The 23887-nt window shown below is 40.4% G+C and overlaps 1 protein-coding gene and 1 long non-coding RNA gene across 3 annotated transcripts; one reads left to right on the plus strand and one right to left on the minus strand.

The window, feature by feature from the left end:
• Nucleotides 1-200: 200 nt before the first annotated feature.
• LOC142168721 (uncharacterized) lies at nt 201-9329 on the plus strand. Of its 2 annotated transcripts, none has more exons than XR_012698634.1 (2): nt 201-582; nt 8786-9329. It is a non-coding gene; the product is annotated as an uncharacterized LOC142168721 (long non-coding RNA). The 2 variants fall into 2 exon arrangements; XR_012698633.1 differs by having other exon boundaries at nt 201-557.
• Nucleotides 9330-9991: 662 nt separating this feature from the next.
• On the minus strand, nt 9992-11380 carry LOC107804189 (uncharacterized). The gene has a single exon (XM_016628032.2). The coding sequence runs from the start codon at nt 11170-11172 to the stop codon at nt 10336-10338; it is 837 nt and encodes a 278-aa protein (XP_016483518.1). The 5' UTR covers nt 11173-11380; the 3' UTR covers nt 9992-10335.
• Nucleotides 11381-23887: the final 12507 nt, after the last annotated feature.

The following is a 23887-nucleotide window of genomic DNA, read 5'->3' on the forward strand; positions in this document are numbered from 1 at the left end:
TGTACATGTACTCGTCTACTTCTTCCACAGCATCTAATGAACAAAATAATCGAACTATGACAATGTACAAGATCAACTACTCGAACGCTGGAATTGTTAAGAAAAAAATAGAACAAAATTGAAAGGCTGACAGTTGTCCTTTAAGATATATATATATCTATCTATCTATATAATAAAAGTGGGTATGAGTTGGCATCTCTTTGGCCAGCATTTGTACTTATCTTTTTTGTCAATTTTTTGCCTTTTCTCAAGTCTTAAATGATAAGTTATCCCATTATTCCCATCCCAGAAATTCAACCATCTCTTTGTTTTTCATTCCGAAACGTCACCTTCTTTTTTAAGCCTCTTAATCACGGCTCTTTACCTTCCTCTTTTTCCATTCACATGTAAATTTCCTCTTTCTTATGTTTTACAACGCCTTTATCTCCTAATCTTCCTCCCACTCGCTAGACCTAGAATTCTTCTTCTTTTTTCTTGGAGAAGAAGAAGAACACGAAATCAATTAAGGGATAAGTCTAACTGCGGTCATTCAGAAAGGTCTATTACAGATGGAAACGGTAATCTACAAACTCATAAAAATGAGTAAGAAAAATATTTACTCTTTTTTTCTTCCAATTACAACTTATGTTATTCAATATAAAAGATTGTGTTTTCGAATGTTAAAGTGATGATATAAATGGGGGTTCTGCAATAGAAGTAGTCCATGTGATGTGATGTGTTTAATGTAAGGATTCGTTACTTCTTAATTTCTGTACTAAAGGGTGTAACTAATTTAGTGTGCATATTTGTAGACAATGATATTGTTTACCCGAAAAATCGGATAAAGTTAAATTTGAGTATGGTTCTAAAGATATGTGATATAATTTGATACAAACTATATAGAGAAATAATAATATCTATATTCTTGACTATGAGAATGAGAATAGTGAGCAAGAAGAATGAATAAGATAAAGTAAAACGAGCACAAGGGGATATCTTTCAATATGAGAAGTGATCTTTGTTATAGTGTGTCCGTCTTATGCTTACAAGGATTTCCCCTTTTATAGTAGAGGGATCCTACTTTATTCATAATAATAAAAATATATAGTGGAGAACCCATGATGAATTATCTCTTACTCGATTCCCGTCAAGATTCTCTCCCTTAGTGCGATTGTGACGGCTCTTGTCTGCGAGCTCGATACTGGCTCGAACTCGTTATTGGGTCGAGCCTTCGGATTTGGCTTGAGTTCGACCTTCGGGGTGGATGTAACGCATTTCCGACCACCCTCACGTTGTCTTGCAGATCGATTTGGTCATGAGATCGATAATAGTATCGAGCCGACTCCTCGATCAATCTTTGGAACTCGAAGCTCGTTTGTACTGTCTTCGAAACTCATCCCAAAATCCCACTCCGGTTGCTTACCATTAGAACTCGATCGAACGTAGGAAGACCGAAATCTATTTCGATCGTATACAGATAGTTCCCTCGTTTCTCAGGAAGGATGTGGTGAGAATCGATATGATTTTCGACGGTTCGATCGGGTTATGAGCTGACATTTTCACGGGGCTCAATCATGACGTATGTGATAGCTGTCCCATCGATTTAGTCTTTCAAGGTATTTAATGCATGTCAGACGGTGGTCGTCCACCGCTGATACTGAACCGCCACGATGTAAGCCTATAAATAACCCCTCCATCTAACATTTACCACTTTTACGTCTTCACTCTTCCAAGTTTTCTTACCCTCTCTCTATATTTCGCCGCTTGCAGAGCCATCTACACCAGCGTTTAGCATCATCAACTTTTCATCTTTCTTTGTCTTTCTTTCTCTCATATCAATGGCCAAAATTTTGAAAACTGTACCTCAGAAGGAGAAAGCTTCTTCTTCACGGCCGTACGACGACAAGGCACCGGTGGAGCCACCTACCTATGAGTATGTTCTCGGCCTGTGTACTCTGAAGATCGATTTTAAGGTTGAGAATCCTTCATCTGTTCTGGGTCGATGTGAGCATGTGTCGATGTACATGTGCTCGATAACGGAGGGTCATCTCGAGGATGTGAGGAAAGACTGCAACTGGGGTTCCGAGGTTATGTTGCAAATTCCCTCTCCCGAAGAGAGCGTCATCACTCATGTGGAAAGGTTTTTAAGTGTTTACACTTAATCCTTCATGTTGGGTCCCATCGATCCGGTGATCATTGATTTTTGCAAAAGATATCAGGTCACCCTTGGTCAAATTCATCCTTCTCTATGGCGTATAGTAACCTTACTTCGCTTCTTCTCCAACAAGGCCGGGGGGCTAGATTTTTTCCTGAATCACCTCATACGATTGTATCGTCCTCAAATCTTTCGATGACTAATCAAGCTTCATCGTCGGCCATCGAAGGCTTTAATGTCGAGCATCGACGAAGACAAGGATCGGGGTTGGATGGGCCGTTATATCTGGGTGAGGACCCGTGACCTCATTCCGGAAGAGAAGATGACGTTCCCCAGGGAATGAAATTTCGATAGTAAGTGGTTTTCATAAGACGTTGCTTTTCGTATCTTTTTCCAGTTTTATCTGATGTCTTTCTCCGATATACAGCTGTCCCTTGGATGCCACAAGCGGTACCCGACCTCGAGGATTGGGTTCGGAAGTTAGCCTCGACTTTCTCTTATGCCAAACACGCTTGGCGTGATTTGGAAAAAGGTAGATGGGAGGCCAAGAATCATGGTAAGGGTCACTTCTCGTGTTCTTCGAAATATGTTTTTTATGCTCCATTCGTTACCGATTTCCTTTCATGCAGGTGTAACCAAGGATGCCGTTTTGAGGCCTTCGAGTGGTGAGGAAGGAACCAAGTCCCTGGCCCCGGAACCGGGGAGAGATAAGAAGCGAAAAGCTGTCTCTCGGTCAGAGGACCCCAAGCCCAAAACTCATCTTCAACCAATGTGAATCGAGCAGCTTTAGTTCGTAGAACTCTAGATTCTTTAGAGCCCGATGGGAGTTTTCCATTTTTTAAGTATTCAACGTACTTGTTCCTCCAATCCCAGGTTAAGCTTGTGAAATTTATTTTGGCGTTCCCACCCTCGATTATAGATCTCCAGAGTTGAAGGACAATCCCCGAGTCGATCTTATCCTCTTCGACCGATGAGCCCAGATTTGCGAGTGCGTCTGCCTCACTGTTTTGTTCTCGAGGTACATGTTGTAGGGTCAATTCTTTGAAATGGTGTAGAGTTATCTGTAGTTTGTCCAAATACCTCTGCATCCTTTCTTCTCGAACCTCGAAAGTTTTGTTCACTTGGTTTACCGCTAACAAAGAGTCATATTTGGCTTCGATGACTTCTGCTCCCAAACTTTTAGCTAGCTCGAGACCTGCAATCATGTCCTCGTACTCGGCCTCATTGTTAGTTAATCTAGTAGTTTTGATGGATTGCCTAATAATGCCACATGTGGGAGGCTTTAGTACGATGCCAAGCCCGGAGCCCTTCACATTTGAAGCACCATATGTGTAGAGGGTCCAAACCCCCGTCGATGTACCCGATTTTAACAAGAGTTCCTTTTCAACTTTGGGTACAAGGGTTGGTGTGAAGTCGGCAAGAATTTGGGACTTGATGGCCGTCTGAGGCTGATATTCAATATCGTACCCACTGAGCTCGACGACCCATTTGGCCAGTCGGCCCGATGGCTCGGGCTTGTGCAAAATGTTTCGAAGTGGGTAAGTGGTTAAAATGCATACGGGGTGACATTGAAAGTATGGTCTTAACTTTCTAGATGCGCTTATTAATGCAAGCGCCAGTTTCTCTAAGTGTGGGTATCTAATCTCTGCCTCTCCTAAGGTCCGACTTACATAATAAACAGGAAACTACGCACCTTGCTCTTCTCGAACTAGGACACCACTCACAGCGATTTCCGATACTGCCAAGTATAGGTAAAGCTTCTCATCTGCCTTCGGAGTGTGAAGTAATGGTGGGCTCGATAGGTAACGCTTCAGTTGTTCTAGTGCCTGTTGGCATTCCGAGGTCCAGGCAAAATCGTTCTTCTTTCTGAGTAGAGAGAAGAATCTGTAGCTTCGATCTGATGACCTTGAAATGAATCGGCCTAAGGCAGCTATCCGTCCGGTCAGCCTTTGCACTGCTTTCACATTATCCACGATGGTGATGTATTCGATGACTTTGATTTTGTCGGAGTTGATCTCGATCCTCCTATTCGACACCATGAAGCCGAGGAACATGCCCGATCCGACCCCGAAAGCACATTTTTCGAGGTTGAGCTTCATGTTGTATTTTCTTAGAATTTTGAACGTTTCATGCAAATGAGCCAAATGGTCCTCTGCGCGGAGGGACTTAACTAGCATGTCATCAATGTAAACTTCCATTGATTTACCTATTTATTCTTTGAACATTTTATTCGCTAGGCGTTGGTACGTAGCCCCTGCATTTTTTAGCCCGAACGACATTACATTATAACAATAGGTTCCATACTTAGTGACAAACGATGTTTTTTCTTGGTCCTCCAGGTCCATGCTAATTTGATTGTACCCAGAGTAGGCGTCGAGAAAAGTGAGGATCTCGTGGCCGGCCGTGGAGTCGATCAAGCGATCCATGCTAGGCAGTGGAAAGGAATCTTTGGGGCATGCTTTGTTTAGATTTTTATAATCTACACACATTCTAAGTTTGTTCCCTTTCTTGGGGACTACAACCACATTGGCCAACCATTCGGGATATTTCACTTCTCGAATTGACCCTATTTTGAGAAGTTTAGTTACCTCATCTCTTACAAATGAGTGTTTCACCTCGGATTGGGGTTTTCTTTTTTGCTTCACCGGTTTGAACCTAGGGTCCAACCTCAGCAGGTGCATTGTTATTGATGGTGGGATCCCCGCCATGTCTAAATGGGACCAAGCAAAACAATCTATGTTATTAATAAGAAATTGAATGAGTTTTTCTCTGAGTTCGGGGGTCAACCCCGTACCTAGGTATACCTTTTTCTCGGGCAGATGTTCGATTAATATAACCGGCTCCAGTTCTTCGATCGTCGACTTGGTGGCGTCAGAGTCGTCGGGGACGATGAGATCTCGAGGTGTCAGAAATTCTTCCTTGTTATCATCTATTTCCTGTTTCACCAATTCGGTCAAGACCGGTTGCTGTGATTGCTATTTGGTTCCTTGCCTATTTTTTATGCTCGACCTTTCTGAGGCCGACGACGTTGGTATCGATGTTATCTTATCGACCGCAAATATTTCCTTCGCAGCATGTTGCTCCCCGTACACTGTCTTCACGCCGTCCGACGTATAAAATTTTATTACTTGGTGTAGAGTCGAAGGTACTACCCTCATATTGTGGATCCATGGTCTTCTGAGTAGGGCATTGTACCTCATATCGCCTTCGATTACGTTGGAACTTGGTATTTGGACGGTTCCAGCCACATTTATTGGCAGGATAATTTCCCCTTCAGTTGTTTCACTGGCCATATTGAAGCCGTTTAAGACCCGAGCTGCGGGCACGACTTGATTTTGTAAACCGAGCTTCTCCACTACCCAAGATCGGATGATATTTGCAGAGATACCTGGATCCACTAAGACGCGCTTAATTTGAATTTTATGTAATAGGATCGAAATTACCAGAGCGTCGCTGTGAGGGTGAGAGATGCTTTCGACTTCTTCGATTCCGAATGATAAAGTGCCCTCGGATGCATAACCTCGGGTTCATTTTTCCCCTTTGGCCGGTATCTTGCCGTATTTGAGAACAAATTCCTGTGGAATATCGACCCCACCGACGATCATGTGAATGATATGCAAAGGTTCCTCCTGTTTATCTCCTTTGCCGGCATCCCTTTCTCTGAAGTGATTCTTAGCTCGGTCACTGAGCAACTCTCGAAGGTGGCCCTCATTGAATAAGCGGGCTACCTCTTCTCTCAACTGTCTGCATTCCTCAGTCCTGTGGCCATGCATACCATGATATTGGCACATCGAATTCGGGTTCCTTTGGGAAGGGTCGGTTTGCATGGGTCTGGGCCACCTAGTATCTTTGATTCTTCCGATCGCCGATACAATGCCCGATGCGTCGACGCTGAAATTATACTCCGATAGCCGAGGTGCCTCCATAGGATCGGCATATATATCAAAGCCACTCTTGCTCATAAGCCCCCGAGAATTGTGCCCTCGATCACTCCTTCGATTGTTCCGAGCGGTATTGCGTGTTGAACTGTTGTTCATCCGATCTGCGACGTATGGTTGATATCGGTCTCTGTTCGACCTTTTCTCTCTGTCGATCTCCTTTTGATTTTTAATAGCTATCCTGTTCTGATGCATGGATCTAGACAGAGCTCCCAACTGGTCATCTTCGACCCTAATGTTCGACTGATATCGGTTGTGTATATCTGCCCAAGTTATTGCCGGATACTCGATCAAATTTTGCTTCAGCGGGCATGATGCTATTGAACTTTGCTCGTTCAACCCTTGGGTGAAAGCTTGGACGGCCCAATCGTCTGTGACCGGTGGCAATTCCATGCGTTACATTTGAAATCGGGATACGAATTCCCTCAGCATTTTATTACCCCTTTGCTTTACTTTGAAGAGGTTTGATTTCCTTGTTACAACCTTTATGGCACCAGCATGTGCCTTTACGAACGAATCTGCTAACATAGCAAAAGAATCGATGGAATTTGGCGGCAGATTGTGATACCAAATCATCGCTTCCTTCGAGAGGGTCTCCCCGAACTTTTTCAACAATACAGATTCGATCTCATCGTCCTCCAAATCGTTACCCTTGATGGCATATGTGTAAGAGGTGACGTGTTCGTTGCGATCGGTCGTACCGTTATATTTGGGAATTTCGGGCATACGAAATTTTTTGGGGATTGGTTTTGGAGCCGCACTCGAGGGAAAAGGCTTTTGTATGAATTTTTTCGAATCCAGCCCTTTTATCATTGGTAGAGCTCCCGGGATCTGATCGACCCTGGCATTGTATGTTTTCACTCTCTTGTTGTTGGCTTCGACTCGTTTTGTGAGTTTCTCGAGTAATTTAGTAATTTCGGGAGTGGTCCCCGATTCTTGCTCGTTTGACTTCACTATGGCGGGCTCCGTTCTGGGGGTGATTTCTCGAAGCGGATTGGGATCTGGCCTACTTTGTATATGAGTTTGGCTCTGCAACTGATCTATCGCTACTTGTTAGGCTTGTAACATCTCGAAGAATATACGTAAGCTGACTCCGATTTCCTCCACGTTATGGGTGTCTCGAGCTACGGATCGAGTACCGCCCTAAATACTTTTTTCCGGTTCGAAACGTTGGTTCATCTCAAGAGCCACTTGCGAATTGTTATCTAGTGGTACTTCGGCTCGAATTTCAGGTACTTCGATTCGAGCTTCAGTGCCATCGTCAAGTGGCCTTCCGGCCCCGAGTACCAAGTTGTTGGTTTCATCTTGAAGGCCGGCTTCGTGGTCGATAGGTAAAGCCATTACTGATTCGAAGTTGTAAACTGGTGTGTATTGCAGATTTATATTAAACAATCATTGTTATCCTTAGCCCCACGGTGGGCGCCAAACTATTTATCTGGAAAATCGGATAAAGTTAAATTTGAGTATAGTTCTAAAGATATGTGATATAATTTGATACAAACCGTATAGAGAAATAGTAATATCTATGTTCTTGACTATGAGAATGAGAATAATGAGCAAGAAGAATGAATAAGGTAAAGTAAAACGAGCACAAGGGGATATCTTTCAATATGAGAAGTGATCTTTGTTACAGTGTGTCCGCCTTATGCTTATAAGGATTCCCCCTTTTATAGTAGAGGGATCCTACTTTATTCACAATAAAAAAAAATATATATAGTGGAGAACCCATGATGAATTATCTCTTCCTCGATTCCCGCCAAGATTCTCTCCCTTAGTGCGGTTGTAACAGCTCTTGTCTGCGAGTTCGATACTGGCTCGAACTCGTTATTGGGTCGAGCCTTCGGATTTGGCTTGAGTTCGACCTTCGGGGTGGATGTAGCGCATTTCTGACCACCCTCATGTTGCCTTACGGATCGATTTGGTCATGGGCTCGATAATAGTATCGAGCCGACTCCTCGATCAGTCTTTGGAACTCGAGGCTCGTTTGTACTGCCTTTGGAACTCATCCCAAAATCCCACTCCAGTTACTTACCATTCGAACTTGATCGAACGTAGCAAGGCTGAAATCTATTTCGACCGTATACAGATACTATTTTTATCAGAGAACATGCCTTCACATAGTAACGAAGGCTTGGATCAGTAATTGAAGAATGGTTTGCTGGTTGTTCAAACTATTCTAAGATGCATTTGAGCCCTAAGGATATCCTTCTCCTTTGTTTCTAAACTAGCAGAATCGTGGGAGTTGTCAACTAAGAAAGACCAGAAGTCCATGCGAGCTGATACTTTATCTGTTATCCTGACGTCCTGTAGGTAGGGTTGTTCGGGAATCTTATTAAAAATGGGAGCGTATGGATTAATTCGAATCAATCAATTTTCAACGCCCTTACGAGGTAGTGATGAGTTAAACTACTCATGTTGGCATGGAAGTCAGCCCGATAAACTAATTCCATTCTGCTACTAAGGTTCCAAACCTTCCCCTAAAGAAGATAAATAGTCTTTCTAAAGAAGATGAATAACCTAACGGAGAAAAACTAATAGAGGCATAGATATCCTTAGGGCTCTATTAGTTTTTCTCCGTTAGGTTGTTCATCTTCTTTAGAGAGAATATTTATCTTCTTTAGAATTGAGGACCATTCTGACCAACTATTTTATTGAAAAACAGTAAATTATCCGAGTACTCTAACTAATATTCTGAGCTTCTTTATTATGTCAGGTAGCAAAACATAAATGCAAACCCCTCTAAAAATTGCCTACTTTGTTGTCTATCCATTTGCTTTTATTAAACCATGCGGTGCTCATGGAGACGTGACTCTTAAAGTCATTAATTAACAGATACACACTAAAGTCAAGGCAAAATAGTGTATATCCTTCTATTTTGTATATCTACATCAGCATTCTCTGGCAAGCCTGGCGTTGGGAAGACCACAATACATACAGAAGGAGGAAAAAGCAGTATTACTACTATTATGAGAACAAAAGTTTACTTTGTTTATTATCGCCTCTTCGCTATGCTGCTCCATTTCTTTTGTGGGAATATTTTATGTTATTGCGACAGGTTATAAAAAGAGACGTGGACAGAGCATAACAGAGATGGAAATGGACTTTACTCCATTTGAATAGAGAGTTGATTTTGTTCCATCTAGATATGGTAATGTAAAGCATTGTCCCAATTTTTACTCTAAAGTATTTTACTCTTTGACTTGTCATATTGTAGTGATGAAGCTTGCTAATATAGTATTCATATATTTGCTTTCTTTTTCTTTTTTTCCTTTTTCAACTTTTTGTATCCCTACAAGTATATATAATTACTTCATATAAACTTAGCTTGTGATATTAAGTATTAGTGACGTGCATAAAGATTTTTACAGCTTCATGTTCTATTTTTTTAAGATATAGAATATCTTTTTCTACATTATATTTTTTTCATTGTTCATAGAAGTTTGTTTCATTTATTGTTCATAGAATGTTTTTTCATTTAAACAACGGTGCCTTATGTAAAGGATTTAACCAAATCTCACAAGGATTCTGTTATATCTATGGAATTATATGCTTTGAGTTCATCTAAATACGAAAAGATTGTCATGTAATAAAAATGGCAATGACTTACAAGAGAGACCGAGAGATCGAAAGAGAGATTAATATTTTCTTGGAAAGTTTATAAAATGTGAAAGTAACAATTGAGTTTAGAACGGGATGTATTACTACTTTCATACCTTTTTTTAGCGTAAAGCTTATCCTCTTTTAAGAAATGAACGTGCTTTGTCACAGAAATTTTTTGTATTTGTATGTAATGCATGAAAATTGTATCTCTTCTATCTCAATTACAAGATTATATGATATATTTACTATTTTTCTATGACCGCGCGAAGACTTACTAGTTGCTTGTATAATGTTTGGGAAAATACAGCCAAGCCCCTTCAGAATCCAACAAAACCCAAGTATACTTACAAATTAACGTGCAAATCTAGTCAACAAGCTACTATTAGTTTTGGCTCAAGATGTGTTGAAAAATTTAATAAATAAGTACAAACAATAATTTTGAATTCACTAAATTTACTTAGAATGTTATGGAGTTCCGAATCTGAATCCATTAAGTTGAAATCTTGAATCCGCCTTTGACTTCAGGAGAGTCCTTTTCATTTGAAAGCTTACCAGGCTCGAACTCTTGACGTAGTGGCATGAAGTGAAGAAAAATGGCCGGTTGAGTTGACGAGTTTATAGAACATGAGAAATGTCAGAAAAATCATTCTCTTTCACGAATTGTCAATCATGATGATTCTGGTAACTCCTCTGAGGATTCATCTCTCTTCTATAAGCTTTAAAGAGATCAACTCCTAAGAAAGCATTAAGCAAGTTCATCCCAACCATACCAAAAAGTGCAAGGGGAAACTCCACACCACCCTTGTCAAACTTAGAAGCATCTCTAATCAACTTCACAGTGATGAGAACATGACATCCAACTCTTGCTACAACAAAACTCGTCAAATTAAGAACCCATTCTACCTTCACAAAATTACTATTCGAATCACGAAAACCAGCCATTCGCCGCACTTTACGCAGATGTAAAAACACAGAATGCAGCTCACAAATTAGAGTCAGAATAAGGTAATTAATCGTCACATTTTTATACAAGGCAAGTGTGAAGCAGACAAGTAGCAACAAATGATGCACTAAAATGGAAGGGCTAGTATATAGATTATAGAGAAGCATATCCAATTGGTCATAAGCAAAATAACCACATGAAAAGCACAAAGCTGGATATGCATATGGCCAAGTGTGCTCAACAAGTTGTGAGTGCTCAAATATCTTACTAGTTACGTCACTTGATGACGTCATAATTATCCATTGATTGGCTAAAATGAAGAGTACCGAAACAGAGGTAGTGGAGGAGTGGAGGAGAGATACAGAGGCGTTAACGAAGAGTGGATTATTACGAGAGGATGGGAAATTGCGGACGACCCAATTGGCTGATTGGTAGAATATGAAACCCGCAACGATTGGAAGCAGTTCGGTGCGGTTGTTGAATACTATAAAGAATAACACTGAGACAACCCACATGAGAAGTGTGGCCATGAAAAAAGCACCAATTCCCCTCACCATTTCTAGATCTCAAAATTTGTTTCTTCTCTCTATCTTTAAGTGGTATCTTTAGAATTACAGAGGCGTGGAGAGATGAGGACCATCAATTTCTTTCCATTTGGGAGTTGTAAGGCTTTTGGAACCCATATCTGTCTGTAATTGGGTCTAGGAAGGTAAAGTTGGGTCTGAGCCTCCAATAGGCTTCTTTACCGTGGATCTTTTGCAAATACCCCCGCCACAAACTATTTAGGAAATTTTATTTCCTATAACAAAGGTGTGACACATCCTTTTTTTTTTTTTTTTTCCGAGGGGATAGGGGATAAAGAGTTTTTTCAATTTAAGTAACATTATTCGAAATGAGATTATTTATTTAATTCAGAGTCGCCACTTGGAATAATTTATGGTGTTCCAAGTCACCGGTTTATTTTAGAATCCCAAATCGAGAAAATTTGACTCTTATTTTTGGTCCGCGAACACAGAAGACCGGGTAAGAAATTCTGTTAACCTGGGAGAAGGTGTAAGGCACTCCCGAGTTCCGTGGTTTTAGTACGGTCGCTTAACAATTAATACTTGGCGTAATTATCTGATTTATTACATGTTTTAAACCTATTGTGCATTTTTGTCTTTTACTGTTTTTTAATATTTATGAAATTTATTTGAACAAGTCGCGATGTTGCACACTTGTTGTTTTGGTACACATTGCAAACCGCACCACGTGAAACGCACCCGCGATTTACAACATATTTATTTTTATTATTATTTGAAGTTATGGTCAAGTCGCGTGAACCGCGCACTTGAATTGAGGTTTATGTATCATGACTATGCCACATGAACCGTACCCATAGTCACGATAATTTATTATTAATCGCGCCTAAATCAAGCTACGGAGTTCCAATATTATTCAATTACTAATTTTGACATTATTGTAAGGTCATGAGGTATGTATATTGTTATGGAGGAAATGAAGTAAATTAATTATGGAAAAAGTTGGCTAGCTTGTGAATATTTATTTGTTTTTGGTCATGTGCAACAATTAGCCCATAAATACGTTAGGGAAGTCCAATTAATATCTTACACCAATCATGACCCAACCTAATCTCTTTTTTATTGCTAACCAATATTTGAAATTAGATTAAATTTATGGTAGGAAAAGATAGTTAGTCACTAAGATAGGAGATCAAAATGAAACTAAAGCATGCTAAAATGGAAAGCCATTACTTCATTGAATAAACAAGAAAAGTAACGAATTAATACATATTCATCAATAAAATTAACCATATGAACTACTAAAAAGGACAATAAATTAATCTTAATAAATACTCATCATGAGAACAAATTAATCTTTGCACACTCAGATGCGAACTCGATCATATCATACTCAAAGTTAAATTAAAACAGAGTAACCCAAAATATTAATGAGAAAAAAAAAATAGAAAGAGAAGTGAACCTTTGTATTGATAATTGTGGATTTAAATTACAACCACTCAATGATCGGATAGCTCTCAACTGGACCCTTCGGACCACGGAAAACTCGAGCGGCAAATCTCAACTTGCAACCTCAATCGACTTTGCAAAACTGACTATTTAGTGCCTATTTTTGGAGGGGTTTTTTGCGGGACGGTTTTGGGGGGGTTAATGATGGCTCAAAAGTGGTCAAGGGCTGGTGGTTTTGGGGTGGTGAAGCTGCTGGATTTTCGAAAGAAAGCCGAAGAAAGAATGACACGAGTAGAAATTTCTTTATCCTAGAAGAAGAAAAATATTTTTTTCTTAATTCCTTCCTCCTTATTTTTTCCTTTATCTCTCTCCTTTTTTTCATCACATTTCTCTTCTATTTATAGAAAATAATTTCGGAATTTTCAGATTTTTATTTTTATTTATTTTTTATTTTTAATTAAAAAGAATTTCCACTTCCCATTTTTCTTATTTTTTTACAAAAATAATTCCCCACTTTCCTTTACTTTTACTTTTCAATTTTATATTTCTACTTTTCCTATTTTTTAATTCCCATCCGAAATTTGTTTTAAAATAATAATAATAATAATTAATTTTTATTTATTTTCGTTTTTTAATTCATTTTATTTAAAAATAAAGATAAAAATAATAATAATAATAATAATAGTAATAATTGTCCTTTTAAATTATTAATAATATATATATATATATATATATATATATATATATATATATATATATATATATATATATATAAGTGTAACAAAGCTAAAAAATATATATTAAATTCTAAAAATATTTACATAGTAGAAGGTGATAAAAATTCAAATATAGTCAAAAATTAGGTGCTCACAACTGCCCCTCTTTGCTTGGAAACATGAAGAGTTTTAAGGCAAAGATTAGGTGAGCCACGTGACTAATTTTTGACCAAACCATTATTCAAAAGGAAAAGAAATAAAAGATAGGGTGCAACCGAGTCCTGGTTTTGGACAACCTACATATCCCAAATTATAGGGGAATCAGATCGCGTGTAGTTCAAGGAGAATAGTGGAATGATGAGTTGAGGAATCGAGTTAGGTTCCGTCGAGGCTCCGGTCCGCGGTCCTGCCATTATATAAAAAAAGAAACTAAACAAGCCTATCAGTTATGAGTTACAAGATTCCTATCTATGAGTCTTCAGAAACTTGATCGTGAGTCTTGACTGATTCTTCATGCAGACTCTGATCTAAACCTTGATGCTCGCTAGTTCTAGGTTCTAGTTCATTGTTCTATAACTTCTTCTAATCAAAACGGGACTCCAATGCTCGTGGCTTTAGTCATGTCTTAGCATTCCACATCTTTTCAATTGCTTTTGCATTTTGGATTCACTTATTTTTTTCTTTTCTTTTATTCTGAATTGAGACTTCTTCTTTTGGTCATCTCGAACCCTGTGCCTCGAGGTAAAACCAACTCAGACACCAAAACAAACAATCGAACGAAATTTTTCTACCCCAGTTTGCACTAGAAAAATTTCGTAAGTTATTGTAACAAAATTCTAAACTACTTCTTTATTGAAAGCAATAAAAGATCGGGAGTGGTGTACCCTAAAAATGTCATGTTTTTTTTTTGGATTGTATTCTTTTATTGTCAAAAGGATGTCTCAACTAAGGATTGGTGTACCTTATGTTGGGAAAATGTGGCCAGGGAATGGGATACCCTATATTGGCAAAGATATTGGGGAATGGTGTACCCTGCATTTAAGATCAAATCAACTAGGGAGTGGAGACCATATGTTGGAAAAAGCGACTAGGTAGTGGAGACCCTATGTCGAAAATAAAATCAACTAGGAAGTGGAGACCCTATGTTGGAAAAGACGACTAGGGAGTGGAGACCCTATGTCTACAATAACATCAACTAGAGAGTGGAAATCCTATGTTACAAAAGCGACTAGGAAGTGGAGACCCTATGTCTAAAAACATCAACTAGGGAGTGGAGACCCCATATTGGAAAAGAAACTAGGGAGTGGAGACCCTATGTCTAAAAATCATCAACTAGGGAGTGGAGACCCTATGTCTAAAATATCAATCAACTAGGGAGTGGATACCCTATGTTGGAAAAGCGACTAGGGAGTGGAAACCCTATGTCCAAAATACAATTAACTAGGAAGTGGAAACCCTATGTTGGAAAAGGCGACTAGGGAGTGGAGACCCTATGTCTAAAAATAAAATCAAATAGGGAGTGAAGACCCTATGTTGGAAAAGAGACTAGGGAGTGGAGACCCTATGTCTAAAAATCATCAACTAGGGAGTGGAGACCCTATGTTGGAAAAGCATCAACTAGGGAGTGGAGACCCTATATTGGAAAAGAGACTAGGGAGTTGAGACCCTATGTATAAAATATCAACTAGGGAGTGGATACCCTATGTTGGAAAAGCGACTAGGGAGTGGATACCCTATGTCTAAAATAAAATCAACTAGGGAGTGGAGACCCTATGTTAGAAAAGGCGACTATGGAGTGGAGACCCTATGTCTAAAAATAAAATCAGCTAGGGAGTGGAGACCCTATGTTAGAAAAGCGACTAGGGAGTGAAGACCCTATGTCTAAAAATATCAACTAGGGAGTGGAGACCTTATGTTAGAAAAACGACTAGGGAGTGGAGACCCTATGTCTAAAAATATCAACTAGGGAGTGGAGACCCTATGTCGGAAAAGCAGACTAGGGAATGGAGACCCTATGTCCAAAAACATCAACTAGGGAGTGGAGACCCTATGCTGGAAAAGAGACTAGGGAGTGGAGACCCTATGTCTAAAAATTATCAACTAGGGAGTGGAGACCCTATGTTGGAAAATCATCAACTAGGGAGTGCAGACCCTATGTTGGAAAAGAGACTAGGGAGTGGAGACCCTATATCTAAAAATATCAACTAGGGAGTGAAGATCCTATGTTAGAAAATCATCAACTAGGGAGTGGAGACCCATGTCTAAAAACATCAACTAGGGAGTGGAGACCCTATGTCTAAAAACATCAACTAGGGAGTGGAGACCCTATGTTGGAAAAGAGACTAGGGAGTGGAGACCCTATGTCTTAAATAAAATCAACTAGGGAGTGGAGACCCTATGTCTAAAATAAAATCAACTATGGAGTGGAGACCCTATGTTGGAAAATGACTATGGAGTGGAGACCCTATGTCTAATATAAAATCAACCAGGGAGTGGAGACCCTATGTTGGAAAAGCGACTAGGGAGTGGAGACCCTATGTCTAAAAATCATCAACTAATGAGTGGAGACCCTATGTTGGAAAAGCGACTAGGGAATGGAGACTCTATGTCTAAAAACATCAACTAGGGAGTGGAGACCCTATGTCGGAAAAGCAGACTAGGGAATGGAGACCTTATGTCTAAAAACATCAACTAGGGAGTGGAGACTCTATGTTGGAAAAGAGACTAGGGAGTGGAGAACATATGTCTAAAAATTATCAACTAGGGAGTGGAGACCCTATGTTGGAAAATCATCAACTAGGGAGTGGAGACCCTATGTTGGAAAAGAGACTAAGGAGTGGAGACCCTATATCTAAAAATATCAACTAGGGAGTGGAGACCCTATGTTGGAAAATCATCAACTAGGGAGTGGAGACCCTATGTTTAAAAACATCAACTAAGGAGTGGAGACCCTATGTTGGAAAATCAACTAGGGAGTGGAGACCCTATGTTGGAAAAGAGGCTAGGGAGTGAAGACCCTATGTCTAAAATAAAATCAACTAGGGAGTAGAGACCCTATGTCTAAAATAAAATCAACTAGGGAGTGGAGACCCTATGTTGGAAAACGACTATGGAGTGGAGACCCTATGTCTAAAATAAAATCAACTAGGGAGTGGAGACCCTATGTTGGAAAACGACTATGGAGTGGAGACCCTATGTCTAAAATAAAATCAACTAGGGAGTAGAGACCCTATGTTGGAAAAGCGACTAGGAAGTGGCGACCCTATGTCTAAAAATCATCAACTAGAGAGTGGAGACCCTATGTTGGAAAACACAGCTAGGGATTGGAGACCCTATACTACCATGTTTTTTTTTCTTTTTAATTTAATATATATATTTTCTAAGATAATGAGTAAAATGCGGGAAAGAGTTTGGAGAAGACTTCCCTTTTGCAGTAGTTGCTGCAAAACTATTTTTAGCCTTTGCGTAATTTCGTTTTGGTTGCACCTGCTTCTTGCAAGGTTGCTTTTGGATTACACCTGTTTCCCTTCTTTTTTTTTCAAACAAAGAACAATTTTTCAGTTTGAAACGGTGGTTGGTTTTGTGGCCTTGATTGTTTCAGTCACTTGGTCTCGGTCCTTTCAGTTGCAACTGGTTGTTTCCTGAATATCGATTGCATTTCTAACCTCGGAGAACCTCTGGCTTTTTCGAACTTTGCCATGATGGTTAGTCACGTGGGACTTAACCTTTTCAACTTTTATTTTTCCCTTGTGGGCATTTGACTTTGAATTTCCTCTTTCAACAGTTTTTGATTTCGAAACATCGGCCAACATGGCCAGTTGGAGTCAACTTGATGCCCTTGCCTAGATTGGGTGCCTTTTCTTTTGCATATTGTCTTGTATCAAGTGAGAATCCTATAAATCAGTCCTGCCTTCCCTTCTTTGTCTTAGTTTCAGAACAGAGTTAAACCGAAAAGGATTCAAAGAAAAGCAAACAATGGAATGGATAAATGAATTTAGACAAAAGGTATCCCTTTCGGGGAAAATAAAGAAGGACTTATCTGGAGTGTATATAGACTTCAATGAACATGACATGCCTCTTGGACTAGATGCCTGATCTGTATAAACCGTCCAACTCTTAGAAATTCATCACACTCTTGCTTTGAGACTGAGAAACTTTGCCCAGGACTGTGTCGATGCCAGTGACTGTGAGGATCCTCTTTTCGATCAGTGGCGCCCTTTGGGCCTCTCTCATTTCACTTCTCACCATCGCCTTATAGTGCTCTTTGTGAGTTTTCACTAACAAGACTCTCTCATTTTTGAATTTCTCTGCTTACCATCGCCTTATGATGCCCGTGAGGTTTTCACCAATAAGACTCTCTCATTTTATTTCTCTCATTTTGTTGTATCAGATTCGAGTAACTGTATCCTCCCATTTTGAATCTTTTTGCCGATTGATCGGAAGGACTTGAAAAGGATTTGGGTAAAAAGGATTTGGATTGAATTACAACTTTGGAACCTTTCAGACAAAACCATCGCCAAACCATTATAACATCTGCCCCAGTTTCACTTTTGAGGGAATTTGGGCTTTTGTTTTGGTGTGACTGAACCCCATAGAGAGGCTGCCTACGTATCCTTTCGGAATCAAGTCAAACGTAGTTCAAAGAACTTTTTTTTTAATCTTTTTTTTTCTCCTTTTCCGTAGTAACTTCCATGTTCCAAAGAGGGTGATCAAAGAAACAAAAAAGGGTCAAACATAATACCTCTTGACCGCATCTGCATTGACATCTGTTTCGGGGTCATTTCCTTCAATGTCTCCCAAGTACAACGCTCCTTTCGGCAATAGTTTTCTTATAATGTACGGACCTTTCCAATTTGGAGCAAATTTTCCTTTTGTTTCCTCATGATGCGGGATAAAACGTCTCAGAACGAGTTGCCCCACTTCGAATTTTTTGGGTCGCACTTTCTTGTTGTAGGCACGGGCCATTCTTTGTTGGTACAACTGCCCGTGGCAAACTGCGGCCATTCTCTTTTCATCAATCATAGTTAATTTTTCCAATCGGGCCTTGATCCATTCATCATCCTCGATCTCAGCTTCAACAATGATTCGAAGAGAGGGAATTTCAACTTCTGTAGGTATTACGGCTTCAGTTCCATAAACCAATAAGTAAGGCGTAGCCCCAACTGATGTGTGCACGGTTGTGCGATATCCCAATAATGCGAAATGCAGCTTTTCATGCCACTGTCTATAACTTTGAATCATTTTCTTGAAGATCTTCTTGATATTCTTGTTTGCAGCTTCAACATCGCCATTAGCTTTAGGCCGATAAGGGGTAGAATTACGATGCGTAATCTTAAATTGTTTGCATACCTCCCTCATCAAGTGGCTATTCAGATTTGCAGCATTGTCTGTAATGATAGTTTTAGGAATACCAAAATGACAAATAATGTTGGAATGCACGAAGTCCACTACCGCTTTCGTGGTGACGGCTTTGAAAGTGATTGCTTCAACCCACTTTGTGAAATAATCAATGGCAACCAAGATGAATCTGTGCCCATTTGAAGCTTTCGGCTCGATTGGCCCAATGACATCCATACCCCAGGCAACGAACGACCAAGGTGCTGACATAGGATGTAACTCTGAAGGCGGTGCATGAATCCGGTCACCGTGTATCTGACACTGATGACACTTCCGGACAAAACTGAAGCAATCTTTTTCCATGGTCATCCAGTAATAACCTGCCCGAAGGATTTTCTTTGCAAGGACATATCCGTTCATGTGAGGTCCACATACTCCCGAATGCACTTCGTTCATGATCTTTTCAGCTTCTAGGGCATCTACACACCTCAAGAGATTCAGATCTGGAGTTCTTTTGTACAAGATTTCTCCGCTCAAGAAGAAACCGCTGGCAAGCCTTCTAATGGTTCTCTTTTGGTCTCCACTAGCTTGTTCAGGATATTTCTTTATTTTCATAGACCTTTTGATATCATGATACCACGGTTGAACATCTGGTTCTATTTCAATTGTATTACATTAACCATGCCTCTCTCGAATTTGGATTTCCAGCGGGTCAATATGGACATTGCCCGGATATGGCAGCATTGAGGCCAAAGTAGCTAATGCATCAGCTAACTCGTTGTGGAATCGAGGAATATACCTGAACTCGACGGACTTGAATCGTTTGCTAAGATCTTCCACATGTTGCCTATATGGGATAAGCTTGATATCTCGAGTTTCCCATTCATATTGGGCTTGCCGAATGATCAAATCTGAATCTCCCATGATTAAAAATTCTTCCACATACAGATCAACTGCCATATTCATGCCCATAATGTAGGCTTCATACTCAGCGGTGTTGTTGGTACAGAAGAACCGAAGCCGGGCTGTGGCCGGATAGTGCGGACCGGTGGGTGAAACCAAAATTGCCCCAATCCCGGTACCTTTTGCATTTACAGCTCCATCAAAGAACATTTTCCAAGCATTGGTGTCTTCTGGAATTACTTCAACTGAATTTACTTCCTCGTCCGGAAAGTAAGTATTTAGGGGTTGGTATTCATCATCAACCGGGTTCTCAGCTAGATGATCCGCCAAGGCTTGAGCTTTCATCGCTGTACGGATGACATAGACAATGTCGAACTCAGTGAGCAGGATTTGCCATTTTGCTAACTTTCCCGTGGTCATTGGTTTCTGGAATATGTACTTTAGAGGATCCATTCTAGTTATGAGATATGTGGTGTAGGCCCAAAGATAATGTCTAAGCTTCTGGGCGACCTAAGTTAGGGCGCAACAAGTTTTTTCCAACAAAGTATACTTGGCTTCATAAATGGTAAACTTCTTGCTCAAGTAGTATATGGCCTTCTCTCTCTTCCCGGTCACATCATGTTGCCCCAGGACACAGCCAAAGGAATTTTCCAAGACTATCAGATACCAAAACAAAGGTCTTCCTGGCTCGGGTGGAACCAACACTGGCGGATTTGACAGATATTCTTTGATCTTATCAAAAGCCTCTTAACATTCATCTGTCCATTTGATCGCTACATCTTTCTTCAACAACTTAAATATGGGCTCACACGTGGTAGTAAGCTGAGCAATGAACCTGCTGATGTAATCCAATCTCCCTAGTAGACTCATGACCTCTTTCTTGGTTCTCGGAGGTGGCAAATCCCGAATAGACTTTTATCTTTGTCGGATCTAACTCAATACCCCTCCGGCTGACTATAAACCACAGAAGTTTCCCAGATGGAACTCTGAATGCACATTTGGCTGGATTCAATTTCAAATCATACCTGCACAGACGCTCAAAGAACTTTCTCAGATCTTGCACATGGCCTTCTTGTGTTCTGGATTTAATGATCACATCATCCACATACACCTCAATTTCCCGGTGCATCATGTCATGGAAGATGGCAGTCATGGCTCTCATGTAAGTTGCCCCGGCATTTTTCAAACCGAATGGCATGACTCTGTAACAATAAGTGCCCCACGGCGTGGTGAAAGTCATCTTTTCTATGTCGTCCTCATCCATCAGAACCTGGTGATACCCAGCATAACAATCCACGAAAGACTGTATCTCATGTTTGGCATAATTGTCAACAAGAATATGAATGTTTGGCAGTGGAAAGTTTTCCTTGGGACTTGCTTTGTTCAAATCCCGATAATCAACACACACTCGGGTTTTCCCATCTTTCTTCGGTACTGGGACCATATTAGCCAACCACGTGGTGTATCGGACCACCCGAATCACACTAGCTTTTAATTATTTGGAGACTTCTTCTTTGATCTTATCACTGATTTCCGTTTTAAACTTTCTTTGCTTTTGTTGTACGGGTGGGTAACCGGGATAAGTTGGCAATTTATGTACTACCAAATCAACGCTCAAACCTGGCATGTCATCATAGGACCATGCAAACACATCCTTGAATTCAAACAAAAGTTGGATCAATGCATCCCTAGTACTGTCATCGGCGTGAATGCTTAACATGGTTTCTCGGACCACTTCTGGACTGCCCAAATTAACTGGCTCGGTTTCATTTAAGTTTGGCTTAGGCTTATTCTCAAATTGTTCCAATTCTCGATTTATTTCCCTAAAATCCTCATCTTCATCATATTCTGGATCTTGATTCATTATTTCACAGTTAGACAGCTTTTTAGGATCTGGGCATGAAGTCCGCAAGCATGTCATGTTATTTAAGTCCGCATTATTAGAACTGAAAAGGAAAAGATAAGAAAAATAGCAAATTAGAATAAAGAAAAAGGAAACATCCATTGATGATGAAATATTGATTTCATTTCATTGAATTGAAGATAAACGGGTTTACATCGAAATCAAAAGACAATAAAATAAAAACATTCGAGTTACACCCTGAAATAACTCGTAATGTAGAAAAGATGGCAAGGCTGGACTACCGGGATTCCCGCCTGACAGGGAATGGGGTAGATTTCCAATTCTGAAGCTTGGCATTTGGCCCCATGTATAACACCTCAGCAGTGCTCGTTCCTTCTCCCGGCTGGACCATGTGGGACTCATACAACATTAGTTTCATGGCTTCACAAATATCCTCAATCTCTTCAGCCGTGAAGGCCTCTTCTTCTTCTTTTACATATTTGGGATCAATAAATGACTTGGTGAGATGCGGGCTGAGGCAGGACCCACCCATTTTTCTTGCGCTCATCAGCCCATTTTCTATCGGCCTCTGTAGCTCGGAAACCTACGCCGAAGAACTTCTCATTGGCAGTTGACGTAACGGGTTCTATGATGCCTTGTAGATATACCCCGAGCCCCTTTCCGGGATTGTAACCATGTTTAATCATTTCAGTGGAGACCATGACCGAGGCATTAGATAAGCAAGGTTGAGGGAATGGGGCCCCTTCTTTGTATTGATCAGCGATCACAATTTCGAAGGTTTGGTAGACAATGTGCTCACTTTCTTCTCTAGCTTCTAGACATGGGACTGAAGGGTCCCTGTAAATGGACTGTTCATCCTCCCCGTGGACAACAATTTCTTAGTTTTCATGTTCAAATTTGACCATTTGATGAAGAGTGGAGGGCACAGCTCCTCCAGTGTGAATCCATGGTCTTCCTAGGAGAAAATTATATGAAGTATCCATGTCCAGAACCTGGAAAGTTACTTCGAAATCCACAGGGCCAATGGTCAAAATCAAATCAATTTCCCCTATTGTGTCTTGCTTGACACCATCAAAAGCGCGCACACATACATTGTTTGGTCGGATTCTTTCTATTCCAATTTTCATCCTCTGGAGCGTTGAGAGAGGGCAAATGTCAACCCCAGACCCACCATCTAGCACGACTCTCTTCGTATAATAACCTTCGCATTTTACATTCAAGTTAAGGGCTTTGTTGTGGGTGGCTCCCTCTTGGGGAAAATCATCACGGCTAAAGGAAATCCTATTAACTTCAAAGAATTGTTCAGCAATTCTTTCCAGTTGTTCAACTGAAGTTTCAACCGGGACATATGCCTCGTTCAATGTTTTTAGGAGTACCTTTTGATGTTCATTTGAGCTAATAAAAATAGATAAAAGTGAAACCTGGGAAGGAGTCTTCCCGAGCTGGTCAATTATTACATATTCCAAAGTTTTTATTTTTCGAAAAAACTCTTCTGCTTCCTCAGAACTCACAGGCTTCTTAGGCGGAAACCGTTTATCCTTGCTCACTTTTAACATCTTTTGCTCTTCTGGGTTGTGGTACTTCCTAGGTTGGTTCATTTCGTTCACCTCTCCCATAATCTCTTTCCCCTTGTAAGTAACCATTGTTTTGCTATAATTCCAGGGGACTACAGTAGGGTCTCTCATAGGGCTCTGTGGTGCGCGGCTAATAACCACGGGCTCATTCAGCCTTGGTGAAATTACCGACCCCCGCGCCACATAAGTCCCTTTTGGCATATACAACTTTGGCACATTTAGCGTGACTTTCCTCTACTCAAATCTTTTTGGAATGTTCAACATGAGTTGTTATTTCCTTGGGGCCCTAGGAACATAGAGAATTGCGTCCTTAGCAGGTGCTGCCCCATTATTTGTTTCTGTAACTTGAGGAGTTAGAGTGATTTTCTTCTCATTTCTGGCTTGTTTCACCGTCGTTTTAGGTCTTGCCTCTGAATCTACAATGGCAATGATAGCTTTCAAAGCTGGATAAAACTCTTTATCATCACAAATCATTCCAATGACAGGCCCGTTGTTGTGAGTCGGTAATGGATTATTAGTCATATTGGGTACTTCCTCGCCCCTCAGCACCACTCATTTTTGTTCTATCAAATTCTCAACGGCTCTCTTGAGAGTCCAACAATCCTCTGTATCATGACCCTATGCCCCTGAATGATAGGCACACCTAGTACTGGGTCGGTATGATGGAGATTTTGGATTTTGCTGGTTTGGAGGCACAAGTTGAATAGACCCATATGGACTAATTTTGGAAACAAGCTAGAGTAGGACTCACCAATAGGGGTGAAGTCGTTTCTCCTAGGGTGCTCATGAGGGCGTGTATTATGTTGGTAATTGTTTTGTGGGTGACAGGGGTTATATGGAGCTTGGTAAGGATGGTTATTTCTGGGAGGTGGAGCTCGGTTTTGGTTGTAGTGTTGTTGTGGCAGTGT

This window comes from Nicotiana tabacum, chromosome 14 (genome assembly GCF_000715075.1).
Source record: "Nicotiana tabacum cultivar K326 chromosome 14, ASM71507v2, whole genome shotgun sequence".
NCBI classification, from domain to species: Eukaryota; Viridiplantae; Streptophyta; class Magnoliopsida; order Solanales; family Solanaceae; genus Nicotiana; species Nicotiana tabacum.

What these genes read in the sequence shown, in the direction of transcription:
- LOC107804189 (XM_016628032.2), bottom strand. Translation starts at nt 11,172, where the DNA reads ATGGTGAGGGGAATTGGTGCTTTTTTCATGGCCACACTTCTCATGTGG.